The following is a 24,561-nucleotide window of genomic DNA, read 5'->3' on the forward strand; positions in this document are numbered from 1 at the left end:
AAAGGGTATTTTCTGACCCTTTCACTCCCTCTGTTCTTCCTTAACTTTAAACCCTGGTGACGTTGAGAAGATTTTGGCATAATGATACAACGGATTGGTGTTATGAGAAGTGATCAGCACTGATGATAGAGAAGTCTGATTGCTTTGTAGAGAGGAACTCTGAAGAATCTGAGAATGCAGGGTGAACAGTTTTCCAGGCTTTGGCAATGTGGGACAAATGTAAGATGAAGTCAGAGTTCTGGAGCAAAGAGAGAAGGTACAAGTGAAGGAGGGAAGGCACAGTGACAAAATTAAAGGGCTTTGGGGACCCATCTGAGGGCAGTCAGATTACGACTTTAAATGTTTTTCACCACCAGTTTTGTCTTAATAGCCACCATATTCTCAGTTTCTAGAACTACTCTACTAGTGGTCAGCTGCCTCAGGCAATGATTCAAGAAGACTTCAGAAAGTACTTCGGTCTAATTAGTATAAGAGATTTTTATTTTAAAATGCATTTTCATATGCAAAGTTGTTCATGATTATTCATCTTTACATTATTCCTGCTTCCTGTTTCCGTGACTCCATGACTTTCATATTATCTTCACATTACCTTCCTGAAATGCAGTATAAACATGTCATTTCGATCAGTTATTCCAATAGTTCTCATTTAGAATGAACTCTGTATCATAGCCTAGCATGTGAGGCACTCTGGCTTATTGCCTCTTGTCTTCTCTTGCCTCAATCCCTGCCACTTCCTTCTTCACACTTTGTATTCCAGCAATATTAACTGGATACCGGTTGCTACTAACTTATCCCTAAATTTTCCTGGAGTTCACAAAAAAAACACCCAAATCTTCTTTAGCACCATCTTTTCTGCAAAGTCTTTTTTAACCTTCATAGAGAGAATTATTCAAATATCTCTTGTGCTACATTTCTATCTTACTTATTTCAGATTATTGATTTTACACTGTTTTAATTTTTTTTTCCTTAAGAGCTGTGAGACTTTTGTGGAAAAATGTTGTCTTATTCAGTTTTATTGCAATGACGCCTGATATTTTTACTAGTTAATGATATTTTGGATTGAACTGAACTTTTGATCAAGATCTACTAATAATCAGACATTACTTATTGTGTGTGACCTTTTGACATGCCCATATGGAGAAGGCTAACTCTGATATGTAAATCACATTCCTCGTGCTAAAGAAGCTAACACTACATTTGGGTAAAAAAATATCAGAAAGGAATTAAAACTGAAAAGACACCATAATTGTCAAATGAAATTGAACCTAAATAATCTGAAAGAGACCATACATTTTAGAGTAAATAGTAAACACAGCACTTTCAAAGTATAATAAAAGGAAGTTTTATTCATGTAATTACTTTCAATTAAGACACTAAAGATCATTTTGATCAAAATAAGAAAAATTTTATTAATAACTGACTACATCGGAGCAATGATTCAAGTCGATGTCAGAAACTACTTTGGTCTAATTAGTACAACATGTTTTTATTTTAAAATGCATTTTCATACTCAAAGTGGCTATTTATTAATTTCTCCAAAATAAATATCAAAGTAAGAAATGGCCGGCATTGACATCAATATCAGTGAATAGAAACACAGACAGTTTTCCTGTCATTTAAGCGAAGCAGCCCTTTATTCCCATTTAATTCTGTGAGCCACCCACATAATAAATCTGTACACTGAAGGGACAATGAGCTGAAAGAAACATAAGGTAAGCAGAATTACAACTTACTTCGAAATGAGGCAAAATAGTGGCCCTTAATTGAAATACGTTCAGAGTAGTTGAGGAATTAAGAAGACATTCAAGTCAGCAATATACGTAGCTGTAACAATGAGCTAAGGAAAGCATACGACAATATCATAGGTGATAATCAATTTTAAGTCAAGGTTCATCAAAGCCAATGAACTCATGCCAAAATTAATTTCATATATACCATGGATATGTTAAATAAATTGTTTTAGAAAGTAATCAGTGCCAGTCAGCTGGCCTATTGAGAGAAAAAAATGTTGGCACAAATGGAGCTGAAGGAAAACAGAATTTGGATAATCAAAGAACGGCATGTGCATATACAACAGATGAAGGACTAGCTTGACAGAAGATACATGTACCCATGATGGGACTGATTTTGCAAGTTTTGGAAGCCATTTGTTATTTTTCACTAAAATCTTATGGAAGAAATGTTAGCAAAATTAATTCTGGCAGCAAAATGCAAGGTGGACTGACACATAGGCAGACTGGCACATAGACACACTGGCATATAGGCAAAAGAAGACGAATGAATAAAACTCATGCAATAACACAAAAGGAAATGAGGCAAAGACAGTGCAACTGGAATGGGAAAACAGGATAAATGGAAAGATGACCCAAATTAAGAAATTAGTGAATGAACACAACTGACAAAAGAAAAAGATGAGATTTAGAGAATTAAAGAGAGGGAAGAATCATAGATGCTTAATAACACTTGCATTGTTAAAATATAAAAATAAAAACAGTATAATGAGTAGAATAGACAGAAAGGAGCATGACTGGTGGTAATTTAACAGATTAAGGTTTGTACCTATTGCACATAGGTTGATTAGAGACAAAAAATATAGTACTAAATTCTGAATTTGGAAACTCTTCCTCATTCTTCACAATACGTTGAGTGAAGATCACATAAGGTAAACTGAAAAAAAACCATGAGTTATTGAAATATTTTGGTATCTTGCTATACCTGAATTACTATTGTACAAAGACCTAATGTGATCTTAGGCATTTTTCCTAGAAATAAAAGTCTTGAGATAAAATTCTCAGGAAAAATAGAGTTAGAAACTTTTTTCTAAAAAAAAATTGATAAGCTTTGTGCAGTGGCAGTATCATAGCCAATGAGGTTTATCTGAGGCGCGATTATTGCTAATTAAAAAAAATTGATAATATTGAGTATGATGACAACTTGATTTACTTTAAACAATGCCAAAGTAGTGTCTGAATTTTTAAAGCATGCGCTGGAAATTTACTGATATCCATTGCTGTATCTACTAACTACATGACTGGTCTTTCTTCCTTTTGTATTTTTTTTTTTTTTTTAATTTCTTATTCTCTTAAAGGTTTTACTTATTTGAGAAAGAGAGAGAGAGAGAGGATGAGCAGGGGGGAGGGGTAGAGGGAGAGGAAGCAGACTCCCCTCCGAGCAGCGAGCCCGATTCGGGACTTGATCCCAGGATGCTGGGATCGTGACCCGAGCCAAAGGCAGTTGCTTGATTGACGGGGCCACCCAGGTGCCCATCTTTCTTCTTTTTTTAAATTGAAGCCTTGAAGATATGGTTGAAGAAAAGATTATTTATTTGAACTAATGATTTTACAGGAGCAACACATAACAATAAATTTCACGAACGGAAGCCATTAATCAGGATTAATTTGGGAGGAATCATGGCCCCCTTACTCAATTTTACGTATGTTAAAAGAAATTTGGATTTTATAATGAAAATCATGCTCCGGTTTTAGGGTTTTGTTTTTGTTTTTGTTTTTTTACGTATTACTAATTGCTAGAGTATCACTATATTACGAAGGAGAAATATGTTTTTTCCGGTTCTTACATTAGAAAAAAAGCCACTATGGGGACTCACTAATTTAGCTTTAAGTCTTGTTATTTAGTGTAGTTCACAGAGCAACAGATTTTGCATCACTCAGGAGCTTTTTAGAAATGGAATTTCCAGTCCATTCCAAGTTTCTGAATCAGAATCTGCTTTCACACAAGATCTCCAGGTGATTCCTATCTCCATTAAAGTTTGAAAAGCACTAAATTAGCCTTATATAAACTGATCCACCCAGTTCCATCTGGCGGGTAACAATCCTTAAGATGAGTTATGATACATGTTTGAAGGTTTTATGAGAATGATGTTAAGGAATTTATTTAATGCTGGGGGAAATAAAACCGTTATTACTGAAAACCTAGGACTGTCAGGTACTGTGTTAGACATTTCCAAATCTATTAATTCATTTAATTCTTAACAATATTCTCTGAGGTAAGGGCACTATCTTCATGTCTCTGGGCATGAAAAACAGCCTCAGGTTAAATACCACATCTATTCCACAATCAATAAATTGAATAAATATTGAGCAACCCATTTCTGAAAGTCCCTGGGTTAGGCCTAGAAATAAAATGGGCATGGCCCCCTACTGTCATGGAATTACAAGGGTAGTGTGAGTTTCTAAGAGGGAAATCTAAACTTTCCTAAGTTACTTAGGGAAAACTTCTATTTGGAAAGAGTATTTAAACTGATTTCTGAGAAGCACATTTTTGTAAAGGTGGCCCTGAAAAAAACAAACAAACGAGTGTGTCTGTCATGGATTTTATTTTATTTTATTTATTTTATTTTTTTTAAGATTTTATTTATTTATTTGACAGAGAGAGACACAGCGAGAGAGGGAACACAAGCAGGGGGAGTGGGAGAGGGAGAAGCAGGCTTCCTGCGAGCACGGAGCCCGATGCGGGGCTGGATCCCAGGACCCTGGGACCATGACCCCAGCCAAAGGCAGACGCTTAACGACTGAGCCACCCGGGCGCCCCTGTCATGGATTTTAGTAAGGGGAACCAAGCAGCAAGTTGAGGCTGGAACTTGGCAGGAATACTGCAAAACTTTGTAGCACAAGGTGAGGCTGTTGGGCCTCATCCACGACTCAAAGGAAGCCATTGGAGGATCATAAGCAAGGAAGTGACAAGCCCTGATCCACGTTTGGAAAAGATCCTTCAGTGAGACCTGTGCAAAGCCCTGCGGGCGGGTGGGTTTATTAGGGCCACTCCCCTAGTCAGCCTTTCTCCACCCAAGTCACCGCCTCCTGCTTCTCAGCGTAACTGTCTGAGGGAGGTGGGAAATGTATGAGAGGGGCGGGGGGAAGAAAAACATTCTCCAAAAATATTAAAAAGAAAACATCCCACTTGGCAGCGGGTGCGCGGGAAGTTCAGCGCGCGAGTTCCGGGTTTCCCGCCAGCCGCCAGCCCGCCCCCCCGCCGGCCGCAGCCCGGGTGAGCCCCCAGCCCCAGCTCGGCCGCAGCCTGCTGGGCCGCGTCCGTCGGTCGGTCCGCTTCCCCTCCCCCCACCCGCCCATTCTCAGGCGCCGCGCGGGGCCGGCCGCGCCGAGAGTGGCCGGGGTTTGTCAGCGCGCCCGCAGCCCGCGTTGGCCCCGGCCGCGCCTCGGCGGCTGCGCTTGCACAACTCGGCCCCGGGCGGGTTCGGGTCTCGCCGGGGCCCTGCGCCCTCCGCCCACACGGCGCGGCCGGAGCAGCCGCCTCCAACGCCACTTGTGGAGTTCTTCCCCCGGCGGCGGTAACTTTACACTAGCCTGAGAGAGGCCTATTTTTATTCAGAAACCAGCAACCAGAGTGTCTATAGAGAACGCTCCGATGGAGGGCCAGCCCACCACTTGAGGATTTCTCACAGATTGGTGGGGAAGGAACGTCTTGCCTTACTAGCCTTTCTCTGAGATTTCAGAATTCTGCGGCCATCATACAATTAGAGCGGAATTGGTTGCTCGCGGGGGCGGGGAGCTTTTGGATCAGCTGTTGCCCTAACCTGGCGGAGCTGACGCTGAACCCCACCTCTCGGCCTCTAAGCCCTGAGACCATCACGCAAAGCCCGGCCCAGACCGTGCCCTGGTCACCTTCCTGCTGGAATCGTTCCAAGAGCTGTTAGGGACAGGCTCACGGTGGGGAGGAGCAAAGAGATGAATGTAGCAGCCAAGTACCGCCAGGCATCCCTGTATGTGGGTGATCTCAATGCAGATGTCACGGAGGACCTGCTGTTCAAAAAGTTCAGCACTGTGGGGCCTGTGCTGTCCATCCGCATCTGCAGGGACCTGGTCACCCGCCGCTCTCTGGGCTATGCCTACGTGAACTTTCTGAAGCTGGCTGATGCCCAGAAGGCCCTGGACACAATGAACTTTGACATGATAAAAGGCAAACCCATCCGTCTCATGTGGTCTCAACGTGATGCCTACTTAAGGAAATCTGGCATTGGGAACGTGTTCATCAAGAATCTGGACAAATCTATTGATAACAAAACCCTTTATGAACATTTTTCAGCTTTTGGGAAGATCCTATCCTCCAAGGTGATGAGTGATGATCAAGGCTCTAGGGGCTATGCATTTGTGCACTTCCAGAACCAGATCGCGGCCGACAGGGCCATCGAGGAGATGAATGGGGCCCTGCTTAAGGACTGCAGGCTGTTTGTTGGCAGATTCAAGAACCGTAAAGATCGGGAAGCCGAGCTCCAAAACAAGGTCAATGAATTCACCAATGTTTACATCAAAAACTTTGGAGATGACATGGATGATGAGAGACTGAAGGAAGCTTTTAGTAAATATGGCAAAACCCTGAGTGTTAAGGTGATGACAGATTCCAGTGGGAAATCCAAAGGCTTTGGCTTTGTGAGTTTTGATAGCCATGAGGCTGCCAAAAAGGCTGTTGAAGAAATGAATGGAAAGGACATAAACGGACAGCTGCTTTTTGTAGGCCGGGCGCAAAAGAAATCAGAGCGGCAGGCGGAGTTAAAGCAAATGTTTGAGCAGCTGAAACAGGAAAGATTTCGGAGATGCCAGGGCATGAAGCTCTATATTAAGAACCTCGATGATACCATTGATGATGAAAAACTGTGGAGGGAATTTTCTTCGTTTGGGTCAATTAGCAGAGTCAAGATAATGCGGGAAGAAGGGCGAAGCAAAGGGTTTGGCTTGATCTGCTTCTCCTCTCCTGAGGAGGCCACTAAAGCAATGGCTGAGATGAATGGCCGAATCTTGGGCTCCAAGCCACTCTACGTTGCCCTGGCCCAGAGGCCCTAGGAGAGAAAAACTTACTGCACCAGCCAGTGTTTGCAGCAGGCGTGCGAATGATAGTGATCTCTGCCTTTGAATTATCCTCAGAAAATTTCAAATCCCAGCTGATGGCCGCTTAGTTTAGTAAACTTTGTGATAAAAGGTTTTGTATACAAAGCTATTTTTTCTTGTGTGGAAAAATAAATGAATCTTGGAAGCTTGATTCATTTTACAGAGGCACATCTTCTAATTACAATGTTACATATTTCTCTGTTTTTTATTTAGTATTCAAAGCAATAAGTATAATTAGATATATTTTTATTACATTTTGAACCATCTGAAGTGAGGTAATTATTTGAGTTTATTTCATATTTTCTTTCTTATTTTAATAATATTGCTAGCTTTAATTTCTTCTATGAAAATATGCTAAAAATAGTTCTTATACCTAAGGATCACAAAGTAATTTATTTTTACAAACAGAAATTTTCTAATTTCTCCTCTAAGCTTTTTAAAGAAACCAAAGATTTAAGAATTGCTAGTATAAATCTAATTTCATTTTGAATTAATGTTTAAAGTACTAGGAAATAGTTGAATTTCTTTTGAATTTGTATCCTGACGTGATTGTTTTTTTGATGGCTGAAATTAATGATGGAGGTTTTTAATGTTGCCTACAAACCTGATTTGTAGGATATTTTGCTATTCTTTCCATTGGTAGACTATATATAATTTATGTGCTTGCTAGTTATCAAAACTGGGACTTGAATAGTAAAACCTTAACTTCTACATTCTTTAAGTTATAAACTTTTATCAATAAGATGACAAAAAGTTGGCTTGGTCTTAATTCTCTTCATACCTATACAAGTTAGTATTATGACTTAAGTTTTTACCAGACACCAATATTATAAAAGTCATATATAGAGAATATAGAAATTCTGTTTAACAATTCTTTTTCAATCTCTATTTTATATTGTTCGATGTAATGATATTATCTCAGGGTTCAGAAAAGTATGTTTCTTTATTTTTATGAACTCATATCTCTTTTTATTAGAACACGAGCGATACATAACCCATTAAGATTCAGTTTTAGCCTCAATTTATCAGAAGCTCACTAATTTTCTGATAAATTGAAATTACATCAATTTGCCTGTTTTCTAGAATAATATTTTAGTCCCATTCCAGACCTCCCTCTCTCTCCTACCCTTGATCTATATTAGTCAGCTTTGCTTTATACTTTTTTAAAAAGGGTTTTATTATATTGATTTTTACTATATGCTATTTGAAATCCACCTTGGAAACAGAGACAAGAATTATTCATTTACACTTAAATAATTACTTTTAAAATTCTGTTTTACCAAAGGTGTCTGGAGAATAGCTTTGCTGTTCTTGTTGTTGCTATTTTATTTTATTTTATTTTAATCTTATTTTTTTTTACTCTGCTTAGAGGTTTCCTGTAACCATATATTAAAGTCTTCTGTTTCTTATATTACCAGTACAAAAGATATATTAAAAGATTTTCTTTGGCAATACTTTAGCTATGAAAGAATGAGAAAATCTGTTTCTGTTTATTTTTGTATAGACTATATGTTTATTCATGGCACATTTTCTAAATTAAAAGTCTCTTTTAGACAATGAAAAAATTATGGACAATGAAAAACTTACAGCAACATATAATACTATTATGCAGACAAATCTTCTGTTAAAATTTGTTGCATATCCTCCCAATTTTTTTATACATATACACATAATTTAACAAAAATAGAATCATTATAACCTTATTACAAATTACTTTTTTAATTTTATAATATGCCATATCAATTTCCATATCCACAAATAATTATTTGCATTATAATTTTAATGACTTTTATTCCTTCAATGTTTGTACTATAATATAATGAATTTCCTCTTGATATGGATAAAGGTTGTTAGATTGTTTCCTACCCTCCCCTTTTTTCCTTCTGTCATAAACAACTTGGAGATAAACATCCTTGCAAATTTATGTATGCTGATATATCCAGTTATTTTCTTAAGAAAATGTATAATTCATTGGAATTAATGTTTAAAAGGGCAGTAGTTTTAAAAATAATTTTGATAAATATTGCCCAAATGCTCTCCAGAAAACTTGTGCCATTTCCATTTCCATTTTCTGTGTGGAGGGCTGCCCATTTCCATATACTCCAAGAACAAGAGATTATTTTGTTTAAGTTGTTAGCCAATTCAAAATGATACATAAAGCAAAATATTTCATGGTTACTTTTTTTTTTTATTACTACAAAAGTTAAATACCATTTCTTGTGTTTGTTGGCCATCTGTGTTTTCATATTTATGAATTAATGTTTCATGATCTTCATCTGTTTTCCTTTTGGGTTGTTTTTATTTGTACGGATTTGTTACATTTCTTTACGTATTAAGAACAAAAGTTTAGACTTTTTTCCCCAATATTCTCACTTTGTTTATAGTTTTGAGGGTCATTCCAAAGTTAAACTCAGAAATTTCAGTCTTTTACTTAGAAGGTTTTGATGTTATGATTCAAAACACTTTGAACAACTCAAATGCACACACACGCACAATTAATCTGTATCGTCTTCTACTACTTTCAGAGTTTTCTTTCTCAATAATTTCTAAGCAAAACTTTTGTCTGTGAAGTATCTTATCCACAGTTGTAGTAAATCTCTTAAAATTATCTTGCTTTTCAAGTTTTATTAATATGTTTGGTAAATACCTACCTCCTGTAAGAATCTATGTGAGACTCATATGCCAACTTGAATACATTGGGCCTTTGAATCACTGTGTTGAGAAGTATTTACCTCAAAAGCAGAGAGTTTTTAAGAAGACTGGGCAATAGGACTGGGAAATGTAGTAGGTGTGTCAAGCCTTGACATCTCTTTCTGGCTAAGCCAGTCTATCAAAGTGTTCAAATATTTGAACAATATTTCATAATGCTTGTAAATGGATTGTTAGGATAATATCAGGGAACTGAGTGTTATGTGCACAAGGAATTAATAGGACATAATATCAGATGTCTAGATGAATTGTAGCTGTAGCTTCATGACACAATATTCTATCATTTTAGTAGAAATTGCTTATTTTTATACTTACCGTAAGAAATGACAAAGTCACTTTATAAAAAAAATATAATCCTGTGGATTTTCTTGATTAATTTATTTGAATTTTGCTCATTTTCAATTTTGTGTGTGTGATAATATCAAATCATCCTAGTTGGCAGTACAGGTTCATTCTTTGAAGAAAATTTAATCATTATGCCCAAGTGCCTTGATAAATAAGAAGAATCTTTACTTTTCTGATAAGCATTCCAGTAAGAGCTAATTTACATAGGTGCCTTGAGCCACTGCTTCTATTCTTGCCTTCCTCTACCTACAGATATTGCCAAGTTTGTTGTAGATACCTGCTGGCATGCACCGCCAATTCAATAAATGTGCCTTCTAACATTTACCTAAACATAAAAAATTTCTAAATATTTTTAAATTTTTAAATGAAAATCTTTAGTTAGTAAAAAGAAACATTTTAAAGTGGTTTAGAATTGGTAATTTCAGGGCGCCTGGGTGGCTCAGTCGTTAAGCATCTGCCTTCGGCTCAGGTCATGGTCCCGGGGTCCTGGGATCGAGCCCCGCATCGGGCTCCCTGCTCCGCGGGAAGCCCGCTTCTCCCTCTCCCACTCCCCCTGCTTGTGTTCCCTCTCTCACTGTGTCTCTCTCTGTCAAATAAATAAAATCTTAAAAAAAAAAAAAAAGAATTGGTAATTTCATGTTCTCAATATTTTTTAATAAACCCATCGAGAAAAGATCAAATAAGGTTTAATCTTGCAATGGTAAAGACATGTCTAAAAATGATTTTTTATTTAATTTTTAAGTATTTCTAATTTTCTAAAGATCGCTTTGTCTTAGGAATAAACTGAAAACAACTTGCATTTTTAAATCAAGATATTCTTATTTCATGTTTTAAAACACCAACTTCCTTATGAACTAATATTTCTTTTACAGTCACTCATAATTATGGGACCATGATTGAAAAGAGCCACTAATATAGATCAAGTTTTCATGAGGAATAATTGACTATTTTTTAAAAAGATTTTATTTATGTATTTGACAGAGAAGAGAGAGCACAAGCAAGGGGAGTGGGAGAAGAAGAAAAGGTTCCCTGCTGAGCAGGGAACCCAACACCGGGCTGGATCCCAGAACCCTGAGATCATGACCCAAGCCCAAGACAGACGCCCAACTGACTGAGCCATGCAGGCGCCTCAATAATTGACTATTTTTAAAACACTTCTGCATTCAATTGTTAAAGTAAAATTCAGCTAACATGTTGAGGATTTAGAATTAGCTTACTTGTATTTGGAAAATATGCCTCCTAATGTAATTTTTTTAAAAAAACATAGATAAAACGTTTGATAAAAAAGATTTTTTTAATCTACATTTTAAAGAGTAGAACAAATTAAATATCCTTATGATATCTTTGGCTAACAGAAAATTCCAATTCACACTAGAAAAGGAAATTTTATCTAACAAAATATTCAGTTTAAATATTTTCAGGCATAGTATACTAAGACTTCTGTAACATTTTGGAGTCTCTTGGCTCTTCCTCCCTGCCCCCCCCCAATCTCAGCTTTATTATCAGGCAAGTGGCAAGATGGCTGTAGGAATTTCTGTCATCATACTGAGACACAACAACATTCAGAAGGTGATATCTTTCCTAGAAACCTTTTAACAACTTTCTGCCTCAGTTCTTATTGTCCATTATTGGTATAGAGAGTAAACAAGATCTGCCACTAGAATTGAAGAAGTAATCAACTTTCTTTTTTTTTTTTTTTTTAAGATTTTGTTTATTTATTTGAGAGAGAGAGAGAGCACATGAGACGGGTGGAGGGTCAGAGGGAGAAGCAGACTCCCTGCCGAGCAGGGAGCCGGATGCGGGACTCGATCCTGGGACTCCAGGATCATGACCTGAGCCGAAGGCAGTCGCTTAACCAACTGAGCCACCCAGGCGCCCAACTTTCTAAGTTCTGGGCAGAATACACTTACGACAGGAAGATAGAAGAGTAAAAATGGATGTAGGAGTATGCATCCACTAAACCCTGGATATTTTTTACTTATATCTAATTTTGAATTTCAGTACTTATTTGATATTTTCTTCCTTCTTTTAACTTGTGCTTCCAAACAGTTTTTTTTTTTAATGTTTTATTTATTTATTCATGAAAGTCAGAGAGAGAGAGAGGCAGAGGGAGAAGCAGGCTTCCCGCCTAGCAGGGAGCCCAATGTGGGACTCGATCCCAGGACCCTGGGATCATGACTGAGCCGAAGGCAGACGCTTAACCATCTGAGCCACCCAGGCACCCTCAAAAAGTTCTTAAAATTCCATTTTCTCCCTACAAATAGTTTTGACATGAGTCAAAAGGTGATTTTTTTTCTACCTCAAATTGAACAGTCTTAAAGGACAATTATGCAATGTATTCTGTATAAAATTAAATTCATTTTTGTTTGGTAACAGGACTCATGTTTCTACATATCAAACTCTATTAGGTCTAAATTAAGCATCTGCTGAAAATTCTAACTGAAAAGGTTAGATTCAATTTAGTCACCCAAATGGGTTTCCACCAAAAATAATTGTCAAGAGATTACAATTGGTTTCTTAGAGTAATACTTGAAAATAAATCTACATCTAATAGGCATTGGTTTCTTGAGTTTTACTATAAGGTTAGTCTAAGCTAAATATGTTTTCATGCATGCTCACATTTTAGAACCATACCACCAGAGAGAAGAGACTCTTAATTTACTGTGTATACAGGCATACCTCATTTTACTGTGCTTCACAGATACTGTGTTTTTTACAAATTCAAGGCTCATGACAACCCTGCATCGAGCAAGTCTACTGGCACCACTTTTTCCAACAGGATCTGCTCACTTGGTATCTCTGTGTCATATTTTGGTAATTCTTTCAATACTTCAAATTTTTTCATTATTATTATATTTGTTATGGTGATCTGTGATCACTGTTTATGACTTACTAAAAGCTCCGGTGGTTGGGGCTCCTGGGTGGCTCAGTTGTTAAGCGTCTGCCTTCGGCTCAGGTCATGATCCCAGGGTCCTGGGGGGTCTTGGGATTGAGCCCCACATCGGGCTTCCTGCTCAGCGGGAAGCCTGCTTGTTCCTCTTCCACTCCCCCTGCTTGTGTTCCCTCTCTCGCTTTGTCTTTCTCTGTCAAATAAATAAATAAAATCTTAAAAAAAAAAAAAAAAAAGCTCCGGTGGTGGTTAGCATTTTTTAACAATAAAGTATTCTTAAATTAAGGTCTGTACAGGGGCGCCTGGGTGGCTCAGTCGTTAAGCGTCTGCCTTCGGCTCAGGTCATGGTCCCAAGGTCCTAGGATCAAGCCCCACATCAGGCTCCCTGCTCAGCAGGAAGCCTGCTTCTTCCTCTCCCACTCCCCCTGCTTGTGTTCCCTCTCTCGCTGTGTCTCTCTGTCAAATAAGTAAATAAAATCTTTAAAAAATAAAAAAAATTAAAAAAAATTAAGGTCTGTACATTGCATTTAGATATGATGCTATTGCACACTTAATAGACTACAGTATAACATAGACATAAATTTTATATGCACTGAAAAACCAAAAAAATCATTTGACTCACTTTATTGTGACATCCACTTTATTGCAGTGGTCTAGAACCAAACCCACAATATGTCTGAGGTATTCCTATTATCACCAACTATTGTGATATTCTATATGAAAAATTTTAAAAGAAAGTTCCTACTGACAGTGTAACGAATAAATCTTGAGAAATATCTAAAATGTTATATGCGTATAAAATGTCTCCAATATATAAAACTAACTTAACCACAAAGATAAATTAATAGGTGCTCATTTTCTTTACTAAAATATTAGTTATTAGGTTCGTTAGTACACTTAAATTATAGGAATTAACAAAATTGGACTTACCTAATGCTTACCAATTTATTTTTGTATACACAATTTGGTATAATCCTCATACATTTTAACCATACAAGCTATATTAAAAAAAAAATACAGATATGCTAAATTCTGAGTTACAATTACATTTAGATTTAAATCTAAGGTCAGATTATTCTGCAAGTTTCCTCAGAAGAAATATTTATAGCTATGTGTTGGTTTTGTCTCATGGCCATATCTTATCTTAGTGTTCACAGAAACTCTTAACTATATTGAAGTTCCCTGAATGAAACAATTGAATCCATCAAGCAAGAGAAGAAAAATGATTCTATTAGTAGCCTTCTTTGCCATAGTAAAGAAAATGCTTAGCTTCTGAGAGATATTGGCAGTTTGTACAATGATATTGCATCAGATTTTGTTAACCCATTTATATTTACATCACTTATGTATTAAAAATACTCTCAGCTTGAAGTTCTGCCAAATACTAACAGCACATTTGAGTTCCAAAGGCAGTGTCACTGAAATGGTGGATGTTATTATAATTTTATGTATTTATTTATTTACTTTACGTAGAGTGAATATTGGTCATGATTCATTGTGGGTGGTGTGTATGTGTGTGTTTAGTTTGGTATTTCCATTGGGACTTTCTTATCTCAGGAAACCATATCTGACAGTCTATAGTGAATCACGATTTTGATTTACCTTCCACTTTATCTTTTTACATGTGCCGGTGACATACCAAGGCACCGCAGTTTTGACATATTGCCAATCCTAGTTTCTTGAAATTAAAGTAAGGCTCTATAATAGTAATTCCAGCAAGCCTTTGTTAATCAAAGAAGTACCTCAATTTGAATGCAAGCCAAATATCAGAATTATAACTAGACTATTTTGACACATCATTATTTTACTGAAATACCAAGGGAGGTGTTAGAAATTATAACCTAGTTTTATTCACCACTCTCTTCACTAATATTTCACACATAGTATTTATACAAACGACATTTATATTGTATAGATTACAATCGGTAAAAAGCAATTGGCACTGAGGTTATGTGGACATTTATTTATTTGGACATTTGTTTTGATTTTAACGAAAATGAAACTCAAATGCAAATTTGATCATGTCATTCTGCTTAAGAACTTGTCATGGCCTTCCATTACTCTTAAAGTCAGGTGTAAATCTTTACCATGGCCGAGGAGGCCTTGCATTCTTTGGTCCCTGTGTGTTTTTCAATCCTTTTCTTATGCTACTATTTACCCCCTTAGTCGACTTGCTGGAAATAAATTGGTTTTATTTCAAGTATCAAGTATGAAGTTAATCCCTGCCTCATTCAGAGCTTTAACTTTTTATCAGATAGTGTGCTGTCTATTGCAAGGGGTGAGAGAAGACTTCCAACTGGTTTATGAAAAAAAAAAAATGATGAGGGGAATTTATTGCCAAATCAAAGTTAAGTAAGAGATCTTCTTTTCAAAATGGAAGTATTTTTCTTTTCTTTTTTCTTTTTTCCTCACAGGGGCCAAGGAAGACTCCCTCTAGGGCGTTACCCTACAGAGGCAGCAGTACCTTTTTGAAATTATCCCACATGGCACAGTGTTGCAGGGAGAAAAAGCAAGTCTTTTGAAAAGGTCAGAGAAGCTCACCTTCAACCATTTGGAATGTTATTTTTAAATATTTCTTTTTTTTTTTTAAACAAAAGCTCATTATCTTCCCTACCTATGCTTTTTCATGTCTTAGGATATAGAATGGTTATGTTTCTTTGTGGGAGATCTGATTTTATTCTAGAAGGAAACTGAGATGGAAACTGTGCTGCCAAAAAAGTAAAGCAGGTCCTAAGTCCTTAAGAAGATGACGTATGGGGTTTTGGGGTAAAGAAATAACACTCAGCAGCAAGTCATCACATCTTACCAAATTTCTTGTTGGGTACTGGCTTAGGAAGTACACACGTAACAGTGGCATATTCCTAAGAAAGTATGGGTGAAAAAGCGTGGAGGAAATCTACATATTGATGAAGTATATTTAGTTAGTTTTTTAAATTATTTTAAATTTGTATTGAAATATAATGTGTACATAGAAAAATGTAGAAATTTTAAGCATATAACTTGATGAATAATAAAAAATAAGTATATTTATGTAATTACCACTCAAGCCAAGAAACAGAACATTACCTATAGTCTCCAACTCCCTCCCAATCACTTTCTATCACACTTATTCAATTGTAATTTCTGTCTTGACGTTAAACTCTGAAGATTAATTTTAATTACCTTGAACTGTACTCAAATTGATTCATAGAACATGCATCCTTTTGTGTCACTTTTACTCAAGATCTTTTAGTGAGATTCACATACACTACTTAGTGTAGTAGTAATGTGTTCATTGTTATTGGCATATACTATTCTGTTATATGACTATACTACAAATTATTTATCCTTATACCGTGAATGGACATTTAGGTTGCTTCCATTTGGGGACTATAGTGAATAATGCAGCTATGCAAATCATCATGGATGTCTTTTTTTTTTTTTTGAGCTAATTCATGTACCATGAAATTAACAATTTTCAAATGTGCAATTCAGCATTTTTTAGTGTACTCACAAAGTTGTGCAATATCACCGTTATCCAATTCCAGAACCTTTTCATCACTCAAAAAGAAACACCATGCCTCCAGGGCGCCTAGGTGGCTCAGTTGGTTAAGCGACTGCCTTCGGCTCAGGTCATGATCCTGGAGTCCTGGGATTGAGTCCCGCATCGGGCTCCCTGCTCAGCAGCGAGTCTGCTTCTCCCTCTGACCCTCCCCGCCTCATACTCTCTCTATCTCATTGTCTCTCTCAAATAAATAAATAAAATCTTTAAAAAAAAAAAAAAAAAAGAAACACCATGCCTCCATTAGCAGTCACTCCCCATTCTCTCCTCCCCCAGCACCTGGAAACCATAATCTAATTTACGTAGATAAGGATTTGCCTGTTCTGAACATTTCGTATAAATGTTATCATATGTGACCTTTTCTCCCTGGCTTCTTTCACCTAGCCCAATATTTTAAAGTTCCATCCATGTTGCAGCATACATCTGTACTTAATTCCTTTTTATGGAAGAATAACACTCACATTGTTTATCCATTCATCATTTGTTAAACACTTATGTTGTTTCTACTTCCTGATTATTGTGAATAATATTGTTGTGACATTTGTGTGCAAACTTTTCTGTGAATATCTATTTCCAATTCTCTTGGGTATATTCATAGACAAAGGTATATTCTCTTTTTCTTTATAAATTTTTTTACTTAAAGGAATCAACTTTTGGTTTCATTAGTTTTCTCCATTATTTTTCAGTTTTTATTCTTTTCATTGTGTTTTATTTATTTCTGTTTTAATCTTTCTTATTTCCTTTCTTCTGCTTGCTTTGGATTTAGTATTCTTAGAGGAGACAACAGGCTCAAAATGGAGTCATTAGTGCTAAGCTCTACATCAGCAAACCAAGACTTAATACTTAACATAACTGGAGTTTCAGCTTCTCCCAGGATTGTAGCCTTTAACCAGCTGATCTGGAATTACCTACTCTGCACTTTTGAGGTAATCCACCTGATAGACCCCTTTCCATCCCGAAAAGGAAGGTGACCTCACCTGAAACAATATACTCTTTTCCTTGTCTTGCCCCCTTTCTGCTTTTAAAAGCCTTCCATTTTGTATAGCTCATCAGAGCTCCTATTTGTTAGATGAGATGCTGCCTGATTCATGAATTGTTGAATAAAGCCAATTAGATATTAAAGCCAAATTTACTCAGTTGAATTTTGTTTTTTAACAGATTTGGAGGCAACATCAGGACAGAAGGAGATTTCCCACAGTTTTGGGAACAGTGAGAAACACAGTCATGGTACCCACAAACCCTTTTGAGTTCTGTGTCTTTCTTGATGTGTCCAAGGACTGTGGGTAAGTTCCTCTTGGTTCTGACCTCTGCTCTCTTTGCATTGAGCTCCCAGTCTTATTGGCGTTCCAAGCAGGTCCCCATTTGATTGGAATTCTTATTCCTTACTGGGAACTGTTAGTAGTTCAGACAACAATTTTCCATTTGATTGGAAACCCCAGTCCTTCGTTCTATATCCAGATTCCATTTTGGGAAGTGTTAGCATTTTAGTCTACAATTCCCTATTTGTTTGGAATCCTTCCCCAAATTCCATATTGGGTACTGCTGGGGACAGGTGCAGGTCTCAATTTAAAAGATGAATCTGTGGCGGACTTTAAGCCGGTTTGGAAGCTGTCTGTTTATGGCATTCCAGATTCCATATGGTAGCTGCCTTATTTGTAAATGGATTATATCCTGAGATTAGTGGGTTTATAAAAAGGCAGAAAATAGGATACGAGACCACCAGTCTGACAGAATTTATGACCATAGTTGAACACTTTGAAAGGACTTTGGAACAAGATCATAAACACAAGTCCATGAAACTACTGGCTTTACAACTACAACAGGTCCAAGGCCAGAGACCTTAGTTAACATTGGGCCTCTCACATTGCACCCCCTAGGGGTCCATCATCAAAACAGTGCCCCACAGATGGATGTCTGATTTGCTATTAACCCCAACGCTGGGAAGAAGACTGTTCTCAAAGGTCCTGTATAAATTCTTCAGTTCATACAGAGTTGAATGCCCTCATGTCTACCCCCAAAGAAAGGCCCCCACATGAGTCCCTCCCAGAGTTGTTGGGACTCCGAGGGGTTATTCTGTAAACCGGTACCAATAATTCCCATAAGCGGCTAAGGGGAAACTAAAATTAAAATCAATGGGAAACCTGGCCAAATTCTAGTAGATATTAGAGCCCATACTTGCTACTTTAAACCCCACTCTCATGGGACAACAAATCCTTCAGGGGAAAAAAAAAAAATCCTTCAGAGTGAAAAAGTTTCCATAGTGAAGGTATCTAGTAAAATTTTGAGCGAATTTCTGTCTCAACCAGTACAAGTGACTGATACCTCTTACTGAAAAAAAAAAAAAAAATTAAGATTTTATTTATTTATTTGACAGAGAGAGATATAGCGAGAGAAAGAACACAAACAGGGGGAGTGGAAGAGGGAGAAGCAGGCTTCCCACTGAGCAGGGAGCCCGATGCGGGGCTCGATACCAGGACCCTGGGATCATGACCTGAGCCGAAGGCAGATGCTTAATGACTGAGCCACCCAGGAGCCCCTGAAAAACATTCGTTTTTGCTATGTGATAGAACCCCAGTCAATCTATTAAGGTACAGACAAATATTCTTTCTAAATTAAAAGGGCTAATGCATTTTGCCTCCAATGGAGACCTTACCTTAGAGTTTCCTGACCAGCCTGAACCTGAACTTTCATGTTCCTTACAATCTGTCCTTGATAGAAGAGGAAGGATTCCAACAAAAGTCCCCTAATTTAATCATGGTGCCTGAAAAACTGGGCTACTTCTAATATTGATATAGGGAGAATAAAAATGCAGAACCTAGAAAAAGTCATAAGTAAACCTCTTCCCAAGTTACTTCAATATCCATTAAAGCCTGAAGGTATACAGAGATTCACACCAATAGTAGAAGACCAGATTGCCCAGGGGTTCACATTCCCTGCAGGAGCTCCTCTAACGCCAGTCTTCCCAGCCCAAAAACCTAATGCCTGGAGATGGTGATTTGTCCAGGACCTAAGATCTATTAATAAGGTAGATATTCCCTTATTTCCCAGTTGTTCCAAATTTGAAAAGCTTTTTGTTATAAGTCCCACCAGACTCAAAATTGTTCACTGTTACAGACCTTTGTTCAGCGTTTGTCAGCATCCCTGAGGACCCTAACAGCCAATATCCATTTGCTTTTACTAAGAACAATCAACAGTGTATCTAGACAGTCATGACTCAAAGGTTCACTGAGACCCCTTCTTATTTCTCTCAAGTACTCCATAAGATTTAAAGAAAAACCACCCTTTTCCAATATGTAGACAATCTTGCTATGTTCAGTTACCAATCCATAAAGGATCCCATTTATTTGTTTATAACAGTTAACTGAAAAGAGACAAAATATCTAAAGAGAAATTGTAAGTATTTAAGGACACTGTTTATTACCTAAGTCATAATCTAAGTGCTGAAGGATTCCAGCTATCGCCAAAAAGGATTAAGCTCATCCAATAATTTCCCAGGCCCACAACTAAGGAATAACTTCGTGGATTTCTAGGTCTTGCTAGCTACTGCAGACCATGGGTTCTTAATTTTTTTTTTTTTTTTTTTTTTTTTTGCTGCACTCTATGAACTTACTAAAATTTCAGTCCCTGAACCTCTTCCTTGGGAACAGAAATATGAGCAGGCCTTTGTAAGACTAAAACCAGTATTACAAGAACTGCCTGCCCAAGGGTTACCTAGCCATTCCAAACCTTTCACCTTAATTGTGCATGAAGGAGATAACCATGCCCTGGGAATGCTCACATAAGAACATGGTAATAAACATAGCCCTATTGCCTATTATAGTGTACAACATGATTCAGTTGTCTGTGCATATCCGAACTGCCTAAAGGCTATGGAACTCCAGCTGCAAAATTAGTAGAAGCTTCAGTGGATTTAACCCTAGGAAATGACATTTACTTATAAACTCCACACGCTGTCCCAAAGTCTTCTTAACTCTGAATTGACTCAACATTTCTCTGCAAGCAGACTAACTTCCTATGAGATCTTTCTGCTTTCACCATTTTATCTAAATCCTTAACGTTGCACATTCCAAAATCCTGTTACATTTTACCCTTGTCTGACGAAGACCAGCCCCATGACTGTGAGGTAATAACATCCCATTTGGTGACACCACCTTTTGATTTACAAGACATGTCTTTGACAATCTTGATCTAATCGTTTCTGTTGGTGGATCATACTGTAAAAATGAAAAAGGGGATTTCCAAACTGTAACTTGGAAAATTGCTAATATGCTGTTACTGCCCAATATGAACTACTTGAAAAGGGAAATTTCCCACAAGCTAAATCAGTCCAACAAACAGAACCCCAGGCCCTTACCAGAACATGCCAATTATCAAAAGGACAAACTGTTAATATTTATACTGATATACCTTTGGAGTCATCTATGACTTGGGGATGTTTTAGAAACAAAGGGGTTTTCTTATTCCCACTGATACCCCAACCAAAAAAAAACAAGTATACAACCTTCTTAATGTTATTCTCTTATCTTCTGAAATTGCTGTCATCAAAATTGAGGCAAAAGACCAAACCTGAGTATCAGAAGACTGTCCTAGCTGACTTTCATGCAAAGGCCGCAGCAACAGAATCTATAAAGGTTGTAGCAAATGTAGTTGAATTCCTTTCTGTTTTTGCAAAAAAAAAAAAAAAAAAAAAGACATCATGTTGCCAGACTTTTGCCACCTTAATGTTCTTGCAACACAGCAACAGTCTAGTCCTGAATCAGAGAAATTAAGAAAAGCAAAACAACGGTTAAATTTCGATGAACAGTCAGAGCTATGGGAAACTTGAGATGGCTTGGTTCTTCCCAGATCCTTGGCAAACCCCATCTCTCAGTGTTTACATTCCTTCACCCACTGTGGTGCATTTAGGATGACTCAAATTATGAATAAGCATTGGTGGGGAGACTCCTTCAAAAATGTAAAAACAGTTTACCACCAATGTCTGATCTGTCAGTTCCATAAACCTGGAAAAGCTATTTTTGTCCCCAGAGGTATCAAACCTTCTCCCTCTGGACCCTTTGAGCACCTACAGTTGGCCCTCACTCAACAGGCACCCAGTATGGGTTATCAACATAGTCTTGTTATTGTATGTATACATTCTGGATGGGCTGAAGCCTTCCCCTGCCACAAGGCTGATGCCTTCACAGTGTCAAAGAAACTGTTAGAAAATGTTTTTCCCACTCAGTATACCTCCCACAGTCTCCAGTGATCAAGGCACCCACTTCAGTGGACATAGGAGCCTTAGCAAAAAACCTTGCGAACTTCTTGGAATTATCACTATGCCTATCACTCTCTATCATCAGACAAGGTTGAGAGAACTAATGGGACTGTCAAACTCAGTCTCTAAACTTGCTGAAACTACTGGACCCCCTTGGCCTAAGGTATTGCCTCTGGCCTTGCTGACAGTTCAGAGACCTACTTTGGGAAACATAAACTCACTCCACATGAGGTAGTCATCAATAGGTTAATGTCTATTGGAATACAACTCTCTGCTGATCCTTTATTGTGTCATGCTGATATGACCAGCTCCTGTAAGTCTTTAATGCCATATGCCAAAGCATATCATCGACAACTTGAAGAAACCTTGCTGGAACCCAATTCAGAAGATCCTGTTGGTCATAGTCTGGAACCTGGTGATTGGGTGTCCGGAAACCATATCAGAAGAAGACAGCCCTAGAGCCCTGCTGGAAGGGACCTTCCAAGTGCCCCTGACCACTGGCACTGCTGAAAAACTAGAAGGCATTGAGTCTTGGATACATATCTCACAGGTAAAGAAGACTCCATATGACATGTAGTTCTATACAGACACTGGAGACTTCCAAATCAAAATGACGGAAGAGAAGTGGCTGACAACCATATAGAATGCTTCTACCCAAGATGCTGGATGAAAACTTCATTATTTAACTAAACATAAAACCCTTTCTTTTCTTTCTTCCCTTTACTCTGGCATTGGCCTGGAAAGATAAGGCCCTCATCTGTGTCACCCAGGCCATTGCTAAGGGAGGTAACCTTACAGACTGCTTGATCTGTCATCAAAGATTCCAATCTATCCATGATGCTAGAGACCTCCTTATCCCCCCAATGGCCAATTTCTCTTCAATTCCCAGTGTCACCATAAACTCTGATTGACTGCCCTTAGAAGTTTCTTCAACATAAGTTCAACTCTTATGACCAGAACATCCAACGCTTTTTTATCCTTTCTCCAATTATAACTATTCTTGCTCAACTCAACACAAATACCTATGTAAATCTTAGTACAGTTGCACCCCCACATTCCCATGATTGTCTAAATCAAATCTTCCCCCAATCACACACACAAAAAAAAATCTCAAAAGCAGCACCTATCTTTGCAAAATATTTAGAATAACTCCTTATTTCAGCTTGGGAGACTTACTTTCTAAATGTGCTGAAAACCTAACTGACCCCTGGTTTGAACAGGCAAGTGCAATAATCCCTGTGAATGAACCCATTAATAGTTCCACATTAACAGGAATGGCTTGTGCACTGACAGGGTTTATGTTTGTGATGATTATCATTTTCCTTGGACCTGTGAATGCCTAGATATCTGGCACATAACCAGGCAATGCCTCTTAGGATATCCAACTATGCCCCTAACAGTTCACAAGTGCACTAAGACAATTCATTGGTCAACTCCCCTGAATTTACATCACCAAGTTAGACAGGACTTAACCAGGAGGCTTTCATGATTCAGGATTCACTTCATTTGCCGGAGCCCTACTTTCCTGGCTAGGTGTAAATGTAAACGGACTATGATCAGGAAGCGCTCCTTAACTCTTGAAAATATTGCAGAATCTGCTGCTAGAACAATAGCTGCCCAACAAAAATCCTTGGACTCTCTGGCCAAGCAAGGTTCTTGATGATAGGATAGCTCTTGATTATCTTTTAGCTGAGCAGTGAGGTATCTGTGCTGTGGCCAGCACTACCAGCTGCATCTGGATTTGGAGGGAAAGGGAAATTCGGTTATATAAGATCAATGAGCAAGCCACTTAGCTTAAAAAGATGACTCCTCCAGGTGGGGTCTTCTTACTTGACTTTCATTGGTTTGGGTCTTGAGCACCATGGCTCCAGAGCGTACCCCAGACATTGAGAATTATCCTACTTGTAATAATCATAGAATTTCCTGAAGGCAATATATTTTCTCAAAAGTTTTAAATGCATGTTCACAGCCACTAACCACCAAGCAAATGCTCTCCCTAAGAGTGGAATGCCAAAAAAGGAATGAAGAAAATAACCAACTTAAAATTGTGAGCCTGAAGTCATGACCTGTGAATACCACAGAGTCAGCAGAAAACATCATGACTTGTGAATATCACACAGACCAGGAAAAGCTGCAAGAACTACAGAGCAATAGCTGAGAGTGGTGCTAATGCCTTAAATTTTCATCACATCTCAGGCCAAGAGTCTGATCAAAAGAGGGAAATTGCTAAAAAAGAAACAGGCCCAAAATGGAGCCATGTGGGCTAAGCCCAACATCAGTAAACCAAGACTTAATGCCTAACTTAACTGGAATTTTGGCCTCTCCCAGGATTGTAGCCTTAACCAGCTGATCTGGAATTACCTACTCTGCCCTAGTGAGGCCATCCACCTGATAAACCTTTCCATCCCCAAAAGGAAGGTGACTATGCCCCAAACGATACAGTATTTTCCTTGTCTTGCCCCCTTTCTGCCTTCCATTTTGTACAATTCTTTGGAGCTTTTTTCTATTTGTTAGATGAGATTCATGAATTGTTGAATAAAGCTAGTTAGATATTTAAATGTACTGATTTATAAAGGAAAAAATCAGATTGACATTAGAATTTTCAACAGCAATGTTTTGTGCCAGAAAACCGTGTAATTCATTTAAGATTCTAAGGGAAATAAGTATGATCAAAAGATCTACTATCTAAATTGACCTTCTAGTCTGAAGACCATGGACAAACTTTAAGAATATGACAGAACTCAGGAAATATTTTTCCCATAAGTCCTTCCTGAGGAAATTTACTAGAAAATTATATTTAGAAAATGAAAACAATTAAAGGTATCAGCTTAACACCGGTGATAAACATTGAATATATATTTATTTGTAAGAAGTGATAAACATGAGGAACACATAAAGCACGCATTGGTTAACTGGTCTGATGTTTTAAATAAAGTAACATAATTAAAAGTGGTTTAAA

The 24,561-nt window shown here is 37.7% G+C and overlaps 1 protein-coding gene, 1 long non-coding RNA gene and 1 pseudogene across 2 annotated transcripts; all 3 read left to right on the plus strand.

Moving 5' to 3' along the window:
- The first annotated feature begins 2,837 nt into the window (after positions 1-2,837).
- Positions 2,838-2,993, plus strand: LOC115940088 (U4 spliceosomal RNA; annotated as a pseudogene).
- A 2,011-nt stretch (positions 2,994-5,004) lies between these two features.
- On the plus strand, positions 5,005-9,362 carry PABPC4L (poly(A) binding protein cytoplasmic 4 like). Its single transcript, XM_006727162.3, has one exon. The coding sequence runs from the start codon at positions 5,706-5,708 to the stop codon at positions 6,816-6,818; it is 1,113 nt and encodes a 370-aa protein (XP_006727225.1). The 5' UTR covers positions 5,005-5,705; the 3' UTR covers positions 6,819-9,362.
- Positions 9,363-14,723: 5,361 nt separating this feature from the next.
- Positions 14,724-24,001, plus strand: LOC115940068 (uncharacterized). Its single transcript, XR_004074870.2, has 3 exons — positions 14,724-15,333; positions 17,115-17,274; positions 17,507-24,001. It is a non-coding gene; the product is annotated as an uncharacterized LOC115940068 (long non-coding RNA).
- Positions 24,002-24,561: the final 560 nt, after the last annotated feature.

The sequence above is a fragment of the Leptonychotes weddellii genome, chromosome 2 (genome assembly GCF_054177405.1).
Source record: "Leptonychotes weddellii isolate Sample4059 chromosome 2, ASM5417740v2, whole genome shotgun sequence".
In the NCBI taxonomy this organism is placed as follows: Eukaryota; Metazoa; Chordata; class Mammalia; order Carnivora; family Phocidae; genus Leptonychotes; species Leptonychotes weddellii.